The sequence below is a fragment of the Numida meleagris genome, chromosome 2, assembly GCF_002078875.1.
Source record: "Numida meleagris isolate 19003 breed g44 Domestic line chromosome 2, NumMel1.0, whole genome shotgun sequence".
Taxonomy (NCBI): Eukaryota; Metazoa; Chordata; class Aves; order Galliformes; family Numididae; genus Numida; species Numida meleagris.
In genome coordinates, this window is record NC_034410.1 from 66,056,186 (window position 1) to 66,075,370 (window position 19,185).

The window sequence follows — 19,185 nt, forward strand, 5'->3', positions numbered from 1 at the left end:
CGTTCTTTAACTGAATGAACTGCTACTAGCAAACAAAAACTGTGTCTAATGGAGATAACTGCTTGGTAAAATATGTGAAAGGAAACTCTGGAACCCATTCTGACTTAGACAAACTCAAGCTTAGGTGCTTACTATCCTACCTCCAGGTAATGCCTTGTTATGACAAGCACATTTGTCCTTCCACATGCAAGGGTAATTTCCTGTACGCAGATAGCTTTCTATGCTTATTACCTAAGGGAAGGTGTTCTTTAATTATAAGACGTCAAAGTTACCCCATTTACTACCTTAGCTTTTCCTACCAATGCTTCTATCCTGAAAACTTTCTTACTCAATTATCTTACTCCTACCTACCCACGAGCTTGGAATTTCCTATCAGGAAGTTTGACCATTCCTTTCTGTTCTAGGAAATAGACTGTACTACTTAACACCGACAGGGAGATGGGAAATAAGGATAACACAATGCCAGGAGGCAAGTATGCGTGACCTGGACAGCATTCGTACTTCCACAGTGCTTTTTAAAGCAAGATACAATTTTTATCCTACTGTTTTTAACAATTCCTTCATTCTGCTATCAGCTATCAAACCACTACAAACCAAAGATTTTTCAGCTGCGCACATTCTCCACAGAACCACCTTAGCAAGCTCCTAACAGCTTGTGGTTGTCTACCTCCTGTTCTGCCACCTTCCATCTATCTAGACTCCCTTGGAGCGCGAGCAGTCAGCCAGCACATGGAAATGCCGATCAGTCAGATGTGACAGCTCTGCAACTGTACATTTTGGATCCTGTTTGCCTTACTCCTCCTTCTACTCCTGGTAGCAAGCAGGTACCACAGAAGTCCATTTCATAAGCTTGTGTGCATCTTTACAGGAAGCATGCAGTTTAACAGTCCTTCCAAGAACTGCAGGGGATCTCATACGACAGCCCTGCTTTAAGGTTCTCTTCAGGAACAGAGGTATTTTGTACAAGTAGTTTCTAGCTTTCCTCAAATTTAACTCCTTGTGTCAGCGAATATGCCTTTGTTCTGACAACGAATGCAATGGTAAAATTAAAAACTGTTACGCTTATGACTCTGCCTAATTAATTAAAAACAAAAAATTATACCATTGAAGTTATTCTAATAGGGACACAAATAAGCAGATCAGCAGCGCTTGCACCTAGGCTTTAATTCCGTAGGGAATATTAAACATTTGTACAGACAATTTTACAGTAGTGCATAGTTAGAACTGTAAAAGCAGTTTCCCAGCAGAAGATAATTTGTGTCATCTGGAACTCCCCAAATATTTTATTGAGCACCTCCACAATACACATGATTTACACAGTTAATATAATTGTTAAGTACAAAACCTGGTAGCCCGCTTTTGTTTCTGCAATCATATCCCAGAAATGACAGCACTCCTAAGCAACATCTGAAGTTATAAATCTGGTTTGTAAAAGCTATTTTTGTATTTCAATACATACTTTTAGTAGGAATTCCTGAAGCTCCTGGTGTGTTTTTGTTACACATGTTACCGAAAGATCGGACCATGTTACCTGAATAATGAAGGCGAAGAGAATGAGTAAAGTTTCTTTTTTCCCAAAGATCATACCAATTAGTTAATTTTAACACTTCCATAAGTCTGATGATCTCAGTAGAAGAGTTAATACTATCAGCTAATTAAACACGAGGCAAATCAAGGATAACAGTGTACCTTCTCTTAGATGTACGCTACTTTTGAGTGTACATTTTAAGATCGCTTTATTATTTGTAGCTAAATGTATTATGAACAAATTCAGATAAATGCAACGAAGTCCCAGAAGATTACTTTCTGACTCCAAAAGAAGCCAGGCAGAAGGCTGTGTAATTACAGGACTTACATCAAACTGTTGTCCTTAACTTCAAAAAACAAAGCAGAGGTCTGTTGGTTAGATGTACTGAATTGAGTTCTTGCTGCTATTATCATTAGTCAGAAAATATATATATATTTCTGTTTATCTTACATATAACTTTATCTGCATTGGGTTTGAATCTTATATGGTCATACAGAACTTGCTGCAGGATACAATTCATAAAAAATACTGCAAATTACTGAAGAAGTCACTCAAGAATAAGACAGCATTTTGATATATGCTTCTGTCAAATTTTCATTAGCTTATTGTTCTGACACAACATGCAAGTATTAAAACTGCACCTTCACGTGCACATTTTGAGAGAAAAAGAAGCTTGGTTAGATAAGTGCTGTCTGGCTTTAGTGGGCTTAAGATTCCCATTACACGCATGGGAAGACTCTGTGCAATGGGAGTGGACATGACAACTATAAACATTAATTTACTCTGAAGAACAGGCAGGATAATGTTAACCACCAATTGCCTTCAACTTAGTCCCCAGAAACGCCAGCTACTCTTGCTGACCTCATTTGGGAAACCATGACTGTAATTGCTATTACAGCCTTAAAATACCATTGTCTGGGCAAGCATAAAATGATCCACAGCAAGGAACACTGCATATACCTGCACAGATGAGGAGAGGAAATTCTTTTCTAAAAGAACTGAGATGGAGGTGTTTCAAGCTTACATAAATACTTCCCAGAATATCTCCAAACATTCCCCTTTCCACAAAGAAATTCAAAACCACCGTCAAATTCATCTATGTGCTGAATTTACAAAATAGTTTTGTCATTTTAAATATTGATAATCCATACGAGCATTCTGTACAAACCTCTCCTATCTACTACTGTATCTTAGTACCCAATTCAGAGACCATAGGCACAAAGTATCTACCACAAGGTTGAAGTGCTTGATAATCGTCAAGATTTTGAAGGCTAAATTCTAAATTCTCAGCAAAAGAAGGGTGATGATTTTTTTTTTTCAGTTGAATTTCAGCTTCAGACACATTCAACACATAAGCAGTTCGCCTCCTCAAAGAGCTCCCATGACCACATCGAATGACCGGTTATATGACTTACAGTGTTTGATCTACAGCATTCTTGTGTGTCCAGATCTTGTACACTACCAGATTTGCATCTATTGGCTATATGACTGTTAATGTTAGTCAATCCTTGCTAAGGAAATGACAATTTTGCCTCGATTCAAACATCACCACCAACAGCCTTAGCAGCTACTATTTAACACCTACAGCCTTTAATTAACCAGATCTCAATACTGACAGCCTGTTTTCCAAAGTAGCGAGAAGGAATGTTTCAGTTTTATTTAAAATTTAGTCATATAATCGTTTTATATGATGCATGAAGACTACATTATTATACATGAAGACTATTCTGGGAAGGCCCTTAAAATTTGTTAGCATCTTTTTAGCTTATTTTTTTTTCAGAAAATGAAACCAAACCACAACAGTTTTATCAGGAGCCATTCTTTTCTGGTAAACATTCATGAAAGACATTTGAGATGAACACATGACTCTAAGTAATACAGAGCTGCAGGCACAAGAACCACTTGACCAAACAATCAGTTAGTTTTAGTTTGCAGTGCCTGCCCCAAGTTAGCAAAAGCCAGCTTTCCTGAAGTAATATCACACACCTGACCGCTATCAGTGTTTTACACTTCCCTATGTTATGCCCACAATTATACAAAAAATCCTACTCTGCACACAGAACCAAGAGAATTATAGGATAATTCCAACAATTTCTGAAGAGCCTAATGGAATTAAAAACGGCCTTCTAAGCAGGTATTTAAAACAAGCTGTTGTCTCTACAGCACATAGACATCATGAAGACACTAGTGTGCGGGAGGTTATTTGCTTACTTTGAATGTGTACTCCAGATGTTTGTCAGCCCTTTTTCTCGGTACTCCTTTCAGTGTTATCTTCTCAATGTGTACAGCTGGAAGAAAAACAAGTTTACTGTACATACTAAAATTACAGTTTAAAAACGTATCTACTTATCTAGCTACTCTGAGAAGTGCCATACATTTACTGACTCAGAGTACCTCCCTTCTTTTCAGATGCTATTTTACTCTAACAAACTGTAGGGGGCAGGTAGAACCTTGTTCTCTACAACGTATTTCTCTGGCCTGATCACAATTGTTTCTGAACTGAAGATCTCAGGAATTTGTGCATTAACCAAGACCTTTCTTGGACCTAAAGTCACATAAATACAACAATGTAACCACTGTAAGTGAAAAAGACAATGGAAAGAAGTCAAGATGCATCTTTATTCCGAGAAGTAACAAGTGCTGAAAGAAATCCAAAAACAAATAACCTAGTGCCAGTGACTTCCACATCTGTTTCTGAAACATCAAGTAGTGGCGAGAGCAAACTAAGAACGACGTTTCTAAAAGCCACTTAGGTGGAAGAAAACTCTTGGTGAAGGCCTCAAAGAGACAGAAACGAGTGTTAGAAAAGAGAGGACAAAGAGCAGAAGCAGAAGGCCACTGTAATCACATCAGACAGAGTGTACCAGTAGATTGAACTGAAATAGAAGCAGAGTACTTTAAAGCACTTGCTACTTCAACACTCCTTCCCTGAAGTGTGCTGCACTTAGAATACAGACAAGTTCTGGCTGTGACATCAACAGCAGCAATGTATGGCCTTCAAGATCAGGAAATGTTCTCGAGAGCACAGAACATTATTACTGTCAATAAAAATCCTCATATAGCTGAGATGGGCTTATCAGCTTTTTTGCTACACTATCCTAAGAGTTCAGCAGGATTTTGTTCCTTTACAAGCACCACCACGACCAAGTAAAAAAATCTTATTTCATAACAGCTCCACCAACTACACACCACAAATGCTTCCTTTCATTGCTAACGCTTTTCTTTCTATTCTTAAGTGCCTTTTTTTTTTTTTTTTTTTTTTTTTACACAAGACATAATAAGCAAGCACATAACCCTAGTGGTAGTATTACCACTCCCCATTCTTTTCTTTGGAAGAGTGACAAATACTGAGTTGGAACAGTGCGTATATTGGCTGTGACCCTTTACCTGGAAGTTAAATAATGGGACAACTGGTTCGTTTTTATCAATTAATGAAGATTAATTATTGCAAAATCAAATAAATATGGGATGAGCTGAGGATGCTGTTAGAAAAGGCTATGGCCTAGCATTAGTTTTGGCTCATTGAATCTTTTTAACAGACAATGTTTAAATCAATAACATCAGCTGGGTTGACACTCAACAGTTAATTAAAAAGTTGATTCCCATGACTGGAACTAAGAATAATGTTTTAAGTCCCACTATTTCACTACACGCATATATTTAACACGCGTTAATTACAGAAACTAATCACCACCATCAACCTTCACATGCAGCCATGTTTTTTTTCTGGTGAGATTGTATTTATTTTGATCTATTAGATGTTATCAACGCTAAATATATTTGTTCCCTAGCATAAAGATATCTTATTACACATTGTAGTACCTTTAACTTCCTTCAATTCTTTTGCTGCAGTTAATGTTCTGTCTTAATAAATGATACAACAGGCAACTGCTGTAACATTGCAGGACAACCTTAGTTTCACAGTTTCAATAGCCTACTTGCTTACTTGCTTCCACAATCACATTTTAAGTATTCTAAATGGCAGGACCAAGAAGAAATGTTTGAATACATGAGCCAATGAGGCGTGCTCCATCTCTAAATGTCTTCTGAATGCAGCACATACAGTCATGATGATTAAGTCGAGCATACGCGACGCAGCTTCCATTTTAAGTATTATTTAAGATTTCAGAGAACCAGAATCATTAAAATTGAAAGCAAAAATAATTTTTTATGATCTGTGTTATTTTTAACCCACTAAGTAGACTATAGCAAGGACCCTATATCATAAATCTAATATATCACTATCACAAAATTATTCAGATCCCTCACAGTGGTTTGTTAATATGATAACATAATTACTGAGAAGTATTTAAGCATTTAGCTAGATTCAATTATTCGACTTTGCTCTGCTTCTGTTACTTAGCTCAAGAATGCTGCTGCTGAATCTCCCATTTCTGTTTCTAATTTGTGAATACGAACATTTTGTACTTAAAACTCTACAGCAGGTTTTCAAATATGACTATTGTCTGTAATCTGACAATCTTTCTGTTGTTTTGCTTTTTTTCAAGGAATTAAAACTCTCAAAGCATAATTAAATCTCCACAGTAGAGACAAAAGGACATTTATCAGGACAAAAGAATAGCAAGCTTTTCCCAGATTGCTAGCTCTTTGCTAACTGGAGGACAGTGTACGCTTCCCTTGAGTAGACAGGCGATCTGCTAATCTTGTTGAAGAATAAAGGGTAAGAATAAATCTGTTTTCAATACTGCTCATTTCTTCTAAGTGTCCTGGCAATTGTACTAATGTTCTGATCGGCTTACTCTCCCCAGCAGAACCAAAAGGTGATTTACTTCCTAAGTAAAGTTCTCCCACTTCTCCAAACTACCACTTCTCCCAAACCTTCTGATGCGTCTTTTTCCTTTCTTCGTTCCTTTGTTTTTTAAGACTAATCAAATACAACTGAATGATGCAGCAAAAGCCATTCACAGATTCACAGTGTGTTTAGTTTTGCTCAAAAAATTAAACAATGCTAACACAGCGACATTAAATTTTCTTGCCTTCTTCCAAATGCCACATCTCTTTTTCCAGGAGGAAGCCCATTTACAGTTTTCATACATACAGTAACTAGTACTTAGCTACTAACAAGAATGATAATATGTCATAATAAAGAAAAGACCAAGTATTGAGCAGAGAAGCTAATACACTTACCAACCATTCCAGCTTCTCATTCAGATGAGTAGAAAGACAGTTAGAAGCACCTCTAACTAACCAAGACTTTCTGAAGTGCAAGGTGAGTTTCGCCTTCAAAAAAACCCATCAAAATACCCCTCAAAAGAAACTGCAGACTACACACCTTCTCGCTGAGGTCTGTGGGAAGCCATCGGTAGTCCATCATGAGGTGCTGTGGTCCGTTCTAGCAAACTGGTCTCATTACTTGACATGCAATCACTGCGGGAAAAGTCATTCTAAATTGAGAAGGAAAAGAATAAGGAAGAGTATTAATAGAATGTAAATAATCAAAGCACGCCCTTAACAGTTATATTGGTTATATAGTTATATTAGTTATACATATTAGTAATAGTTACATAGTTATAATATAGTTACAACAGACTCCCAGAGTCAGAGAAGAACAAACTAAACTGACAATGCTAACCTAGTAGATAAGTGTTAGATGAAAATGAACTTCATGTGCTTTTTTTTCTCCTAAGGTAACACAGAATCGTAGAATCTCTAAGGTTGGAAAAGACCTCCATGACCATTTTGTCCAGCCATACATCTACCACCAATATTTCCCCATTAAACCATGTTTCTTAGTACATCATCTGAAGTTTACTGAACACCTCCAGGGTCCACGACTTCACCACCTCACTGGGCAGCCCATTCCGGTGCCTGACCACACTTTCAGAGAAGAAATTTTTCCCAACATCCAACCTGAATCTTCCCTGGCGCAACTTGAGGCCATTCCCTCTAGTCCCATCACTAACATGAACATATATAATTTTTCCCAAATTGAGATAAAATGTTTATATATCAATTTACTTATCCTTCAGAGACCAAATCTTGTTAAAAACCAAACCAACTATCCAACATAAAATTCAAAGCAGCGTAATGCCTCCAGTGACTTTAAAGGTAACAAGTTTTGCCAGTTGACCAACGTAAGTCTACATTTTGAGGAAGTAACATAAAATAACACCTTGAAAAAGCCATAGACCTAGAACTAGGAAATATTACAAGTGACCAGCGAGTTATAGTTTGTATATACTATATAACTTGTAACAAGTAGTATAGTACACGAGCTTAGTATACGCATGCAAGTACCATCAATACACAAATATGATGACTGCTGGGCAAGTGGGGAGGCATGCACGGTAGCAGCAACACAAAGGGGGAAAGAAGGTTCTCTATTTAGCACAAATCAATGAAATACTGTTTTTTTATTAAGTACCGGAAGGTAGAAGATTTTGCAATTAAGCATCAGAATGTGAAAGACCTGCTCTTGTTGAGTTTTTGTTTTTTTGTGAAGGACTCCTGATGGGACAAACCAGCAGATAAGACCAGCTACTCTGTCTGGCATTGAGGATCTTAGACTGTCACAAAAAGACCACAATGAGGAAGCACCAGTGCCAAAACACAGTGAAACAGTTTGTGAATTTTTCAATGAACTTTTAAAGATTTTACAGACATTCCCAGTATAGCTTGCTTCACTTTGCTTAACCAGCTTTACATCAATCATCTACTGCTTGGGTATAAACTGAGGTAACTCCAATCAATACATACAACTCATTGAGGACTCCGGTAAATCGTGTCCTGGGCATACCTATAAGTGAATGTTCATTGGATAAATCCAGGGCAGTATAAAATCAGCACCTGCATACCTTTAGATTGCGCGACAAACGGGCAGAGGAACTGAAAGGCACTGCAACCCTTTCACCCAAGACAGCATGTGGCTTATGTACTATACTGAGCATCAGTAATTTCAGCTTTCAAAGCAATGTGACTTAAAATACAGAGCGCCTGTTGTTTCCTCAAGTTAAAACTCACACCAATCCCTAATCACTCAGCAGACAAGCTCAGCAAACTTCCTTACTGACCAAAGCATCACTTCATGCTTCAAATGCCTAACAGATTACAAACATAACGTCAGACCTGGAACAAGAATTGGAAATAGCTGTGTATCAGTGGGACTGCATTTTAGCAGCTCTAACAAATTTGTGAACTTGTTTTAATAAAACAAAAATCAAAAGTGAAGGATGGTGAGAGCCACTTTAAGATCTCCTCTAGACTCCCACTGACACTGTTTTGTCTGACATTTCCTAACACCCAAAGACATAACCGAAAGTAAGTGTTTCAGTTTTTAAGTGTTAACTCCTGGGCATGCAATATTCACAGAACTGTTGGCATTTGGGCATTAAATTCACACTGCTAAAATGGATTTGTTTAAGACTGTCCGTACTCATGACTAACTGGCTGTGACCAAACTATATTAAATTGACAAGTTCAGTGCATGTTTTGGTATGAATCTTCCTGATAATAAAATCAGAGAACCGAACCCAATTTTTTTTAGAGACAATGTTTATTGACTGGTAGAAGTAAGCTCTTCCTTAAACGACATCCATGCGTTTTGCCAAAAGCAGCTTTTGATATCATCCACACAGCATGCAGAAGGTAAGAGAAATTTGGATTAATTCTGACAGCACCTCTCCAACTATTAAATTTGTCTTTTCCCACCCTGGAAATCATGATTGTAAGAGCTGAAAGCAGTGCTCCACTCATTTTAAGGAGTCAGCTGAGATTTACACCTGAAAAAAAACACTCACAAAAAGATCTAAAACCAAATCAATTTAGATTTTATTTTATTTTTTAAATAAAGATATTTCTTTTATTAATGGAAAAATAAGCTGCAGTCTATTCTAAGAAATAACTAAAGCCAAGATGTCAAAGAATTTGTCAGCAGTTTTTAGAAGAGTTTAGAAATAACATTTATTTCAAACATATATTTTGCTCAGCTTATATCAGAGGAACAGTAAACATCGCTGCTGCACCTCTTCATACAAGAAAACTGCTTCTCACCAGCAATATACACCATCTTTGTAATAGCATTCAAATATTTTTGCAGAGGATTATTCTAGAATGGTTACTTTTCTACCTATGGCAACATTCTCTGTAAAATGTGAACTACACTCATATTTGAAGGCTCCCTCTAAACTGCAAAACAATATGTGCTTCAAACCTGTATTTAAACATGCCCCGGCACTGATATTTTTATAAATAATTATAACCGTAGAAAAAAAAATTCACTTGAAAAAATCCTCACCTGGCAAGTTATACTGATATTACATATGAGTATTCTGTGAATGACAGCTTTCATAAGCCATGATGTAATACAGGAGATATACAGAAATACAGTTAGATTAGAGCCAGCTTCAGACGGCTCCAAAAGAGACCTGCTGCCGGTCAATGCCTAATGCTGCTTGCACGACTGTGATAACATTTTTAAGCAGGGATAAAAAAACGCTATGCAGCAGCTGCGAGAAAGAGGAGCTAGTAAAACATGAGAGAAGCAGCTCTGTAGGCCCCATGGTCAGTGCAGAGGCAGGAGGAGCTCCAGGTGTGGAGCAGCCTTTTATCACTGCAAGGCTTTCTACATGTAAAGATTCGCTGTGGTTTGTAGTGCTGCTGATAATGATTAAGATACAGTGAAGCAAGAAATGTGGGTGGCCACAAACGAGTTGCCAGATAATTGATCTGATTATCTCACAGATCTTTGTGACGGGCTGGAGCATTAGCTATACGGCTCTTTCAAAGTGAAGCAGAACAGCATTATAAAAATTGTCTGCTCTCACAATCTAGGCCAGAGATTGGAACACCAATCCTCCTCACATGGAGGAAACGAGTACTTTATTAAAAGTGAACACCTATCGCTTGACATGTCTTTTTAGTCACAGGACACAAGCATCAGTTGCTGAAAAAGGTGAGTCATACTGCTCAAAAGGACACTGCTCTGTTAAACTAATGTATGTGAGCTAGTCTACACACAACAGATGCCCACACTGCCTTCTATTAGCATAGACTGCTGATGAAAAAAATGTCACGCCGGTATCGGTTTGGCAATACGTAATGAAATCTGTTACTGCATAACATACTAATCATTGTGATTGATGCACATAAGTCTTCTTATGTTTGCACTGCACTTTCATAAAAGAGCTATTCACGCATCAGCTCTGATGAACACTAACAAGGGAAACCTGCTTACAGCAATTGGATAGCTTGATTAGTTCTACATGCCGCAAAACGAAAGCTTGTTTTTCTGCAAGACTCCAGTCGACGTGCTGCTAGGGACAGCACTACTTAGCCTTGCAGGCTGTGCAGATGCAAACCGGCACAGTTTACTTGCTCGTGTACAAGAGGGAACTGGCAAACAAAGCCAGATGCCAATAAACAAACACGAAAGAAAGCATCTTGGAAGGATCAAATCACAACCACACTATCTTAAATGCAACATCTGTACCTTAGACAAATCTGAATAACATCAGAGTGATCTTTATTAGATTCATAGAATCATAGAAGAATAGAATACCCTGAGTTGGGAGATCTGGTACCAGTTATGGGACTAGAGCTATGATTGGCTCAAAACAATCCTTACCAGCTATCATCCTTATTGCTTCACTATGATGCAGCAGATGCAGAGCTACGTAGCCATGTTGGCACAAAGGCTCAATAGGACCTCTTAGAAAGTAAGACAGCTGAAACTCCACATTACATATGTGCTGCTGAACCTTCTCCTGATGACAGCAGCAGAAAGATGAAGCCTTGAGACTCAAGGCTCCGTGCAACAGTAACTGCTCTCTATCACTTAGCTCTTGCTGTTGCTTGGATATAAGGATGGCACATCTATGCTATCTCATACTTAAATGGAAATTCAGCACATGCATCTAATACTCATGAATGCAAAAATAAAGGGCGGCAGCAGACCCAATTCTTGAAAACTTGTTTAACGATGACAGCTGTCGATGCAATAGATCGTCTCCCATGCAAAAAAAAAAAATCCTCTTACTGTCTTGAACAAGCTGCAAGCCAAATGCAAGATAAAATTGAAGGCAACTGCTCAACTGGCATTGCTGCTAAATTACACTCCAGTTTGCAAGCTTTCCATTTCACAATTGCACCAACTGTGCAACCTTAGCTAGTGGGAGATGTCCTCACCCACAGCAGAGGGTTGAAACTAGATGGTATTTACGGTCCCTTCTCACCCGAGCCATTCTATGACTATTCTCTACTCAGGCCACATCTGGAGAGCTGTGTCCAATTCCGGGCTCCCCAGCACAAGAGAAACATGGACGCACCGGATAGAGTTCAGATAGCGGGTCACAAAGATGATGAAAAGTCTGTAGCACCTCTCCTGTGAGGAAAGGCTGAGAGAGCTGGGACTGTTCAGACTGGAAAAGGCTCAGGGGGATCTTGCCAAAGAGGACGCTGGGAGCGCACAAAAAGTTGGGAGTGAACGCAGCCAGGACAGCTGGCTCCAGCTGACCAAAGGGATATTCCATACCACATGGCACCACACTCAGCAGTAAAAGCTGGGGAAAAGAAGGAGGAAGGGAGGACATTCGGAGTGATAGCCAGTGTTTGTCGTCACCATTACCCATGATGAGCCGTGCTTTCCTGGGAGTGGCTTAACATCTGCCTGCCGATAGGAAGTAGAGAATGGATTCCTTTTGCTTTGCTTGTATGCACAGCTTTTGCTTTGCACGTAAGCTGTCCTTATTTCAGCCAGTGAGTTCTCACACTTCTACCTTTCTGACTCTTTCCTCATGCCACCTGGGGAGAGTGATTGACCGGCTGTGTGGTGCTGAGCTGCCTGCAGGGTTTAAACAACAACATTGTCTATAAGGGACAGCAACAATACACTGCAAGGGAGACAGAAGGCTTCCAAAAAGTCACCAATTGATTCGGGGTGGGGGGGAAGCAAACCATACAAAAGCTTCAACAATCCCATACAGATCAACTTGTAGCACTGCAAAATCATGACAATTTTGAGACGAACGGTATACCAATCTCTAACACAGGATTATTAACTTTGGCTATCAAGGCCTATGGCAACTAAACTTGAAGAACAAGACACGTCAACTACAGCAGTGATTTTCAGTGCTGGTAGAATGATGCACCCTGTGTTTGCTAGACACACAGAAAGGTCTTCAAAACTCATCTGCATCAGAATTTTCACCTGAACTTAAACCACAGTTTCTGTCCAACCTAGATAGCCCATGACAAAGTACATATCTTGAAGCTAAAGCCAGTATTGTTGCAGTTCAGTGCTTCTGCATCTCCCATTGGTTGCTCAGCCCACAACTTCGTATAGCTTCAGTACAGTCTGCTGATTAAGAAGAAAATTACTTGAATGTTCAGACTGATACACAGAAGTTATTCTCACAACCACCTACAGTGATGGAAAGATTGAAAAAAATATTTGCCCCTCAAGAATGGTTCACTGAAGCACAATTAGTACTGAGAGGTGACAAAGCCTTCACTACTACTTCCAACTCCTAACAGAGAATAATACATCTAAGAGGCATAGTTTAAAAGTATTCTTTCATGTACAGCAGCTCTGAGCAACAAAAAAATCTGTCATTCTCTTTTCTCTCTCCTAAGATAGCTCTGAAGGCTTCAAATCCCTTTTCACAATTAAATGCATTTTCACTTTCTTCTACTATAAACGACACAATTAAGAGGCTGAGGAAAGTCAAGAAGCTTACGAAGAAATGCAGTTTCCAGCCAAATCTTTGAGCTTGTCTTCCGCAAACTTCAGTCTCTAAAGTATAAACAATTACGACTTGGAAGATACTAAAGAACCTCATCAAATCAGGGAAGAAATGTAGATATTTAGTAGTGTCTTCTAAAGAACCTATGGCAAATGGGAGGCTGAGACTTAAGTAGGGAGAAAACTACATACTCTAGTGCTTTCACAGATACTCGTCTTACCTCTGGCATCTGCATCCTTATATTCAGAAAGAACAAACAGAATCCTCACGACTACAAGCCCATGAAGATCCTGCTGACTACAAATAAGTCAGCATCGGGCAAGGCTGAAAACCCAGCCGCAGCTTAACAACAGTAAGGTAAGTGCAAGCATTAGGAAGCCATGGGTATACCTGCAATGCTACCATTGCTTATTTAGGACAACAGAGAAGAAATTAACACGGAAACCAGAGAGAGGTTGATGAAGCCCAGTATAAAAGGATTGGGTAAGATTACAAATTTGTCTTGTCCTAATACTTCATTATTAGAGCTGAACAACTAAATCGACTGAGACCAGTGAAAGTTTTCACTATGCAGTTTCCTGGAGCATTAGCATGTACATTTAAACAGAGCTCTTTCATTTTATCCATGACTTCCTCTCCAGAAGCCTTCCAGTAACATTTCTGGACATCCTTAACTCCCATTTTGAATGAGAAAAATTTCTGCTAAGTGACAAGGGTATGATGGTCACTAAGAGAGCACAAATACTTTGTATCTCTGTATGCAAAACATGTAAACATCATATCACAATCTAAAAGATTTCTGCCAACAATGAAATGTCAGCTTTATGCTTCTGCCTCTTATTTAAAACAGACTCTGAATACACACTTTCCCGCACACCATGATACTTAGGAGTATACTAGTCCACTGAAGATTCAAAATGGGATTGCCTGTATTTTTGTTTCCCCGTAGTTCTTAAAATCTAAAATTAAGTTCTAGTGTATTTCTCTGCTGCAAGTCAATGCAGATCAATCATAAAAGTACTTTCCTACTTTGCAGACAAATAAACTATAAATAGAAACCTATTAAACAAATTATTCTGTAAATACAAACTTCCCCCTTGTTTTTAAGTAGGAACCTTTTCTGTAAAGAATCCTCAGGCCAACTAACTATAATGCTATTCAGTAATTACCTGCAGGAGATTGCTTATTTCAATAGGACCTCAGTCCTGTTACCATCAAGTGTGCCTGATTAAATGCTCCCATGCATAACACAAGCCACATTTATTATCTTAGCATGAGACCTTCAGTATTTCAATACTCAAATCTTAGATCTAGGATGGAGCAAGGAAGGCAATAAACTGAATCAGCCTTGACCCTTATGCACGTATTAAACACAATCAATTCAAGAATTAAGCTGTGTTCTTTGACTTCAACTGATATATATAATAGTGATATGAGCACACTGTTTGCACATTACTAAGTTTGGTTTATGAATGCAGATGTGAATGCTGCTGGCTTATTTTTATATGTAATTCTAGATGCAAAGTTCACCATCTGCACAGCTTAACACATCAAGGGCTTGCCTTCCAAGCAATGTTATTGCAAACTACATCTTCATTTAAAAAATTGCAAATTGTATCAGGTGTTTCTGAGCTAAACAAAGTACTTCAGAACACTTAGTTAAAGAAACAAAGTTTTCGCCATTACAAAGCAATCCTACATCTGCAGATCCCACTCCATCAGCACTCTCCTCAGTAACTTTTGAATCTATTGACCACTTCCATTTGTAAACGAGTATCACTAAGAAATGTTAAGTTCTTAAAGGATAATTAAAACAGGACACCAAGAGTAGCAATTCTATTAATTTTCTGTCAAGAAGCAACTTCAATGTGAGGTCAATCCTAGCAGACAACAAAGATCCTAACCAGAAGACATGATCAAAATCACAGGACAAAACTGTCATTTTAAAATAAATAAATATATATATACACACACACACACTCTACTTCACCCTCTGGTAACCAGAGCGTGCAGCTCTCAAATTCTTAACAGGTGAGCCTCTTGAGTGCTGCTGCTCATTATAGCTATGTATTCTAACTCCTGGAAACCTCAAACGATGCTATTTTGTTGGACGCCATGTACAGTTCACATCTCAGAACCACAGAATAGTTTGGGTTCCATTTGGAGGGGACCTTAAAGCCCACCCAGTTCCAACCCCTGCTGTGGGCAGGGCTGTCCTTCATGAGCTTAGGCTGCCCAGGGCCCCATCCAACCTGGCCTTGAGCACCTCCAGGGATGGGGCACCCACAGCTTCTCTGGGCAGCCTGTGCTGGTGCCTCACCACCCTCTGAGTGGAGAATTTACGACACACATCGCACCTAAACTTCCCTTCTTTAACGGCCGTTCCGTTCCCCCTTGCCCTATCACTACACCTCCTGACAAAGAGTCCCCCTCCAGCTTTCCTAAGGGGTGCTGTAGGTCCTCGCTCGAAGGGGTTCACAACGTGGACAGGAGAGCCGTCTGATCGGCCTGAAGCAGAACCAGTCTCCTCCGGCGCTGATCTCACACCACCACAGCTCTCCAGAACCGGGCCGATAGCTGCCCGACCAGCCCGGGACCGCTCAGCGGGCAGCGCAGCAGATGGTCGGCTCGGGGCCGCCCGCGCCGCTACGTCGGCGGGGAGCGACGGCGCCCTCCCGTTATGCAAGACGGGGCTCCCCGCCCCCGGCCGGAGGGAGGAGAGGAAGCCGCCCTGCGGGCACGTGACAGGCGCGCAGGCCCCGCCGCCGCCATCTTGAACGGGGGCGGGAAGCGCCGGTGGCCGCCGGTCCCCGCGGCGCGGCCCGGGGAGGGGTCGGGCGACGCGACGCGAAGGACGGCCCCGTCGCGGCCGGCGGGAAGGGAGGAGGGCGGCGGGAGAGGCGGCGCGGTGCCGCCATGACGGCTCCGTTCTCCTCGAGGCACCCCGGAGACAAAGCGGGAGGTCACCCCTCCTCCTCGCCCCCTCAGGCCGGGACAGGCGGCGGGCCGGCCGCTGCGGCGCCATTTGTGGCTGCAGGCGGCGTCCTCCGCCCCGAGGCCGTTTCTGCCCTCCTCCCGGCCTGAGCGAGGAGGGCACGGCCGCTACACAACGCCTCAGGGGCGGACCGGTGCCGGAGGGCCCGGCCGGGGCGAGAGGTGCTGCTGGAAGCGGGGCAGGAGGCGAAGCGCTCGTGCTGCAGAGGCGCTGGCTGCAAACAGAGCCGGCCCGGCCCGGCCCTTCCCACCTGAGGCCGGCCCCAGAAAATTCAAAGAGCTCTTTATAAAGCATCTCAGCGCATGAATGTGGTGCCCCGAAGGCACTAAAATTTCACAGATTAAAGGAGGATAAAAAGCATGTGGGCACCTGACAGGATTTTAAATCAAGTCCAATTTCACTGTACGGCTGCATTTGCAGAGGGAAACCTTTAACCACGCTAACTCCATTACCTCCAGCGTGACATCCAAGGGGGTCCCCTACACACGTGAACTGAAAACCCTCAGCAGAAACCCACTGATCCCTCCGCTCCCCACTGGCCATTAATCCTGGGAAGCAGCTCTGCTTTATTTATGGTTTAAGAAAGAAAAGGAACCCTGCTGCAGGGATGCAGCTCCAGCCCTGTGCAGACCGGGGACTATGTGATGCGTATGTTCAGCCAAGCTGGGCCGGGCCACTCGGCGTTCCCTCAGTAAATGAAACCACTACAACTTGGAAGGCTGTGTTCACACTGAAGCCAGAACGCTGCACAGCACAGACTTCAATTCCAGTAGTCTGTGGCAGTCAGCTCCCCAGTGCCCTCAGTGGGGCTCCGAGCAGCTGTGCCTGGGGCGCCAGCCTCAGCCAGGCAGTACGTTTCCAGTTACTGGTACTTCAGACCCCATGAGATCAGTGCCCAGCCTCATTGCTTCCTGCAGCCCCTTCTTCTGTACCTGAGAAAGGACTTCCAGGACTCATTTTGGGATAGCTAGACTTTGTGCAGGCCAAAGAGCCAAAACAAACACTTTTTGGACTTATGCTATGAATCCGTTATGATTTCAGTACTGTAACATCCACCCACTAGTCTATGACCTGCCAAATGTGCTTTGGCCTTCAAACGATACAAGCGTTTACCGAGCATAGTTGAAGTCTCAACAGCTCATCCCCTTCTCCTTTGAGCAGTACTCAAAAGCATATCCTTTCCCTACCAAACTGAGAAAGGAGCCGCCGCTACTTCAGTACGGCAGCAGTTTTCCAGGAGTGGCTGAATTGGACAGCGCTGAACGCAAACTTAAAAACAACTGTTTGTGCTGTTTTCCACCTTTTCCTGTTAAGTCCCCAATGAAAACCTCACATGCCTGTTTCAGCGCTCTATCTGCATTGTAAGTACCTATCTTCCAGCCCTTTCTTCCTCTTTGCATGAGAGGCCATCTATAGACCAAAAACCATAAAGCTCCGACACAATGGCTTGGTTGCGTAAATATGGGGCTGATTTTTTTTTAAAGCAGACATTCATCAGAGGGGCAAAATGAGAGAACCTGCACTTAAATACAGCTGCTGCAAATGAGGGTGCTCCAGTGCCACACACAGAAAGTCTGTGCTCTCGGACTGCTGCCTTTCAGCAACAAGTGGCACATCTGTGCTCAAGATGTGCCTCACTACCTCCTGACAGCCACCCAGAAATTCAGCTTTTCTTTCCACAAAAGCTCCACTTGTGACATTTCAGTTTGCTCCTTCAGTGAAACAGTTGCCACCCCCTTCACCCAAGACCCTAAATCACCGGCCCTACAGCCGCTGACCTGGTCCCCGCCAAGCCCCAGTGTAAATCTCATTTTGGAGGGGAGAGAGCAGGTTCCATGTAAAATTATTCCAACACCTCCCATTGTCACAAGCCCCTGGCGAATGCTCTATGGTTTCTATCCAGCATTATTACTACTATTTCTATGAGTTGAGCCAAGCTGCTTTGCCACCAGGCCTGTGGTGTGCAAGGAAGGCTACCAGGCCCTATGAGCACTCAGCATCCTACACTCTGGCAAGGAGGGTCTGAGAAGGAGCACACCAGAACCTTCGGCTGTCCAAGAACCACCCCCCCCCCTCCCCGCACTTCTTTTAGTCACGCTCAGGCACTATTATGTTATTATGTCACAATACACAATTCAAAAACCGGAAGGGGGGGCAAGGAGAAAGCCGGAGAAAGCCACAGCCCTGCATGGGGGGGCCTCTTCTTCAGCTACTGGGAACTGGGGAAGGGATGAAGGGGGGGGGGAGGAGGAAGGAACGGGGCACGGCGTTACCTGGGCCCGGTGGCGGCCGAAGCCCTCTTCCTCCTCCTCGTCCCCGCACAGGGCCCTCCGCAGGCGTTCCAGGTGCTCTCGCAGCGTGACCCGCTGGTGGAAGGAGAAGGCCGGGTGCAGCGAGGCCATGGTGAAGAGCAGGAGCAGCTCCTCCTGCGCGCCGAAGCCCAGGCCCTGGGCGGCGGGGAGGGGGCCCTGTCCGTTCTCTCCGGCCCCGTCCATCACCACCACCACCTCCTCCTCGTCCTCGGCCCCCTCTTCCTCGGCGGGGCCCGCCCGAGGCCGCCGCGCCGGGCAGCTCTGCAGGATGGAGTCCACCTGGGGCAGGAGGCGGTGCAGGCGGCCGGCGGCCTCGCGGTTCTCGGAGCCCAGCAGGGCCAGGTAGACGATGAGCTTGGAACGCACGGCCGGGTCGCGGAAGTCTCCCAGCTGCCCGGGGTCGCTCAGCCCGTTGGCCTTGGCCTCCGAGTCGCGGAGGCAGTGGTAGTCCTTGCGGGCCAGGTCCTCCAAACAGGAGCCCAGGAAGCGCAGCTCCAGCGGGTTGCACAGGTCCAGCAGCCCCACCATGAACTCCAACCGCTGCGCCGAGCCCAGCACCAGCCCGAACCACTCGTACACCGTCTCCTTGTCGGTGCGGGCCGCCGCCGCGCCGGGGCCGGAGCCGCTCGGGAAGGCGGGAGGCGGCGGGCC

At 42.8% G+C, this 19,185-nt stretch overlaps 1 protein-coding gene across 1 annotated transcript in view; it reads right to left on the bottom strand.

Annotated features, from left to right (window-relative positions):
• The window catches only part of ZCCHC2 (zinc finger CCHC-type containing 2), a gene marked incomplete at its 5' end in the record, with an annotated part of 41,301 nt that extends 22,116 nt beyond the window's left edge, over positions 1-19,185 (bottom strand). Inside the window, 4 exons of the mRNA XM_021386374.1 lie at positions 1,460-1,531; positions 3,740-3,816; positions 6,822-6,933; positions 18,496-19,185. Coding sequence (XP_021242049.1) covers positions 1,460-1,531; positions 3,740-3,816; positions 6,822-6,933; positions 18,496-19,185 — 951 coding nt within the window. The remainder of the gene's footprint in view (positions 1-1,459; positions 1,532-3,739; positions 3,817-6,821; positions 6,934-18,495) is intronic.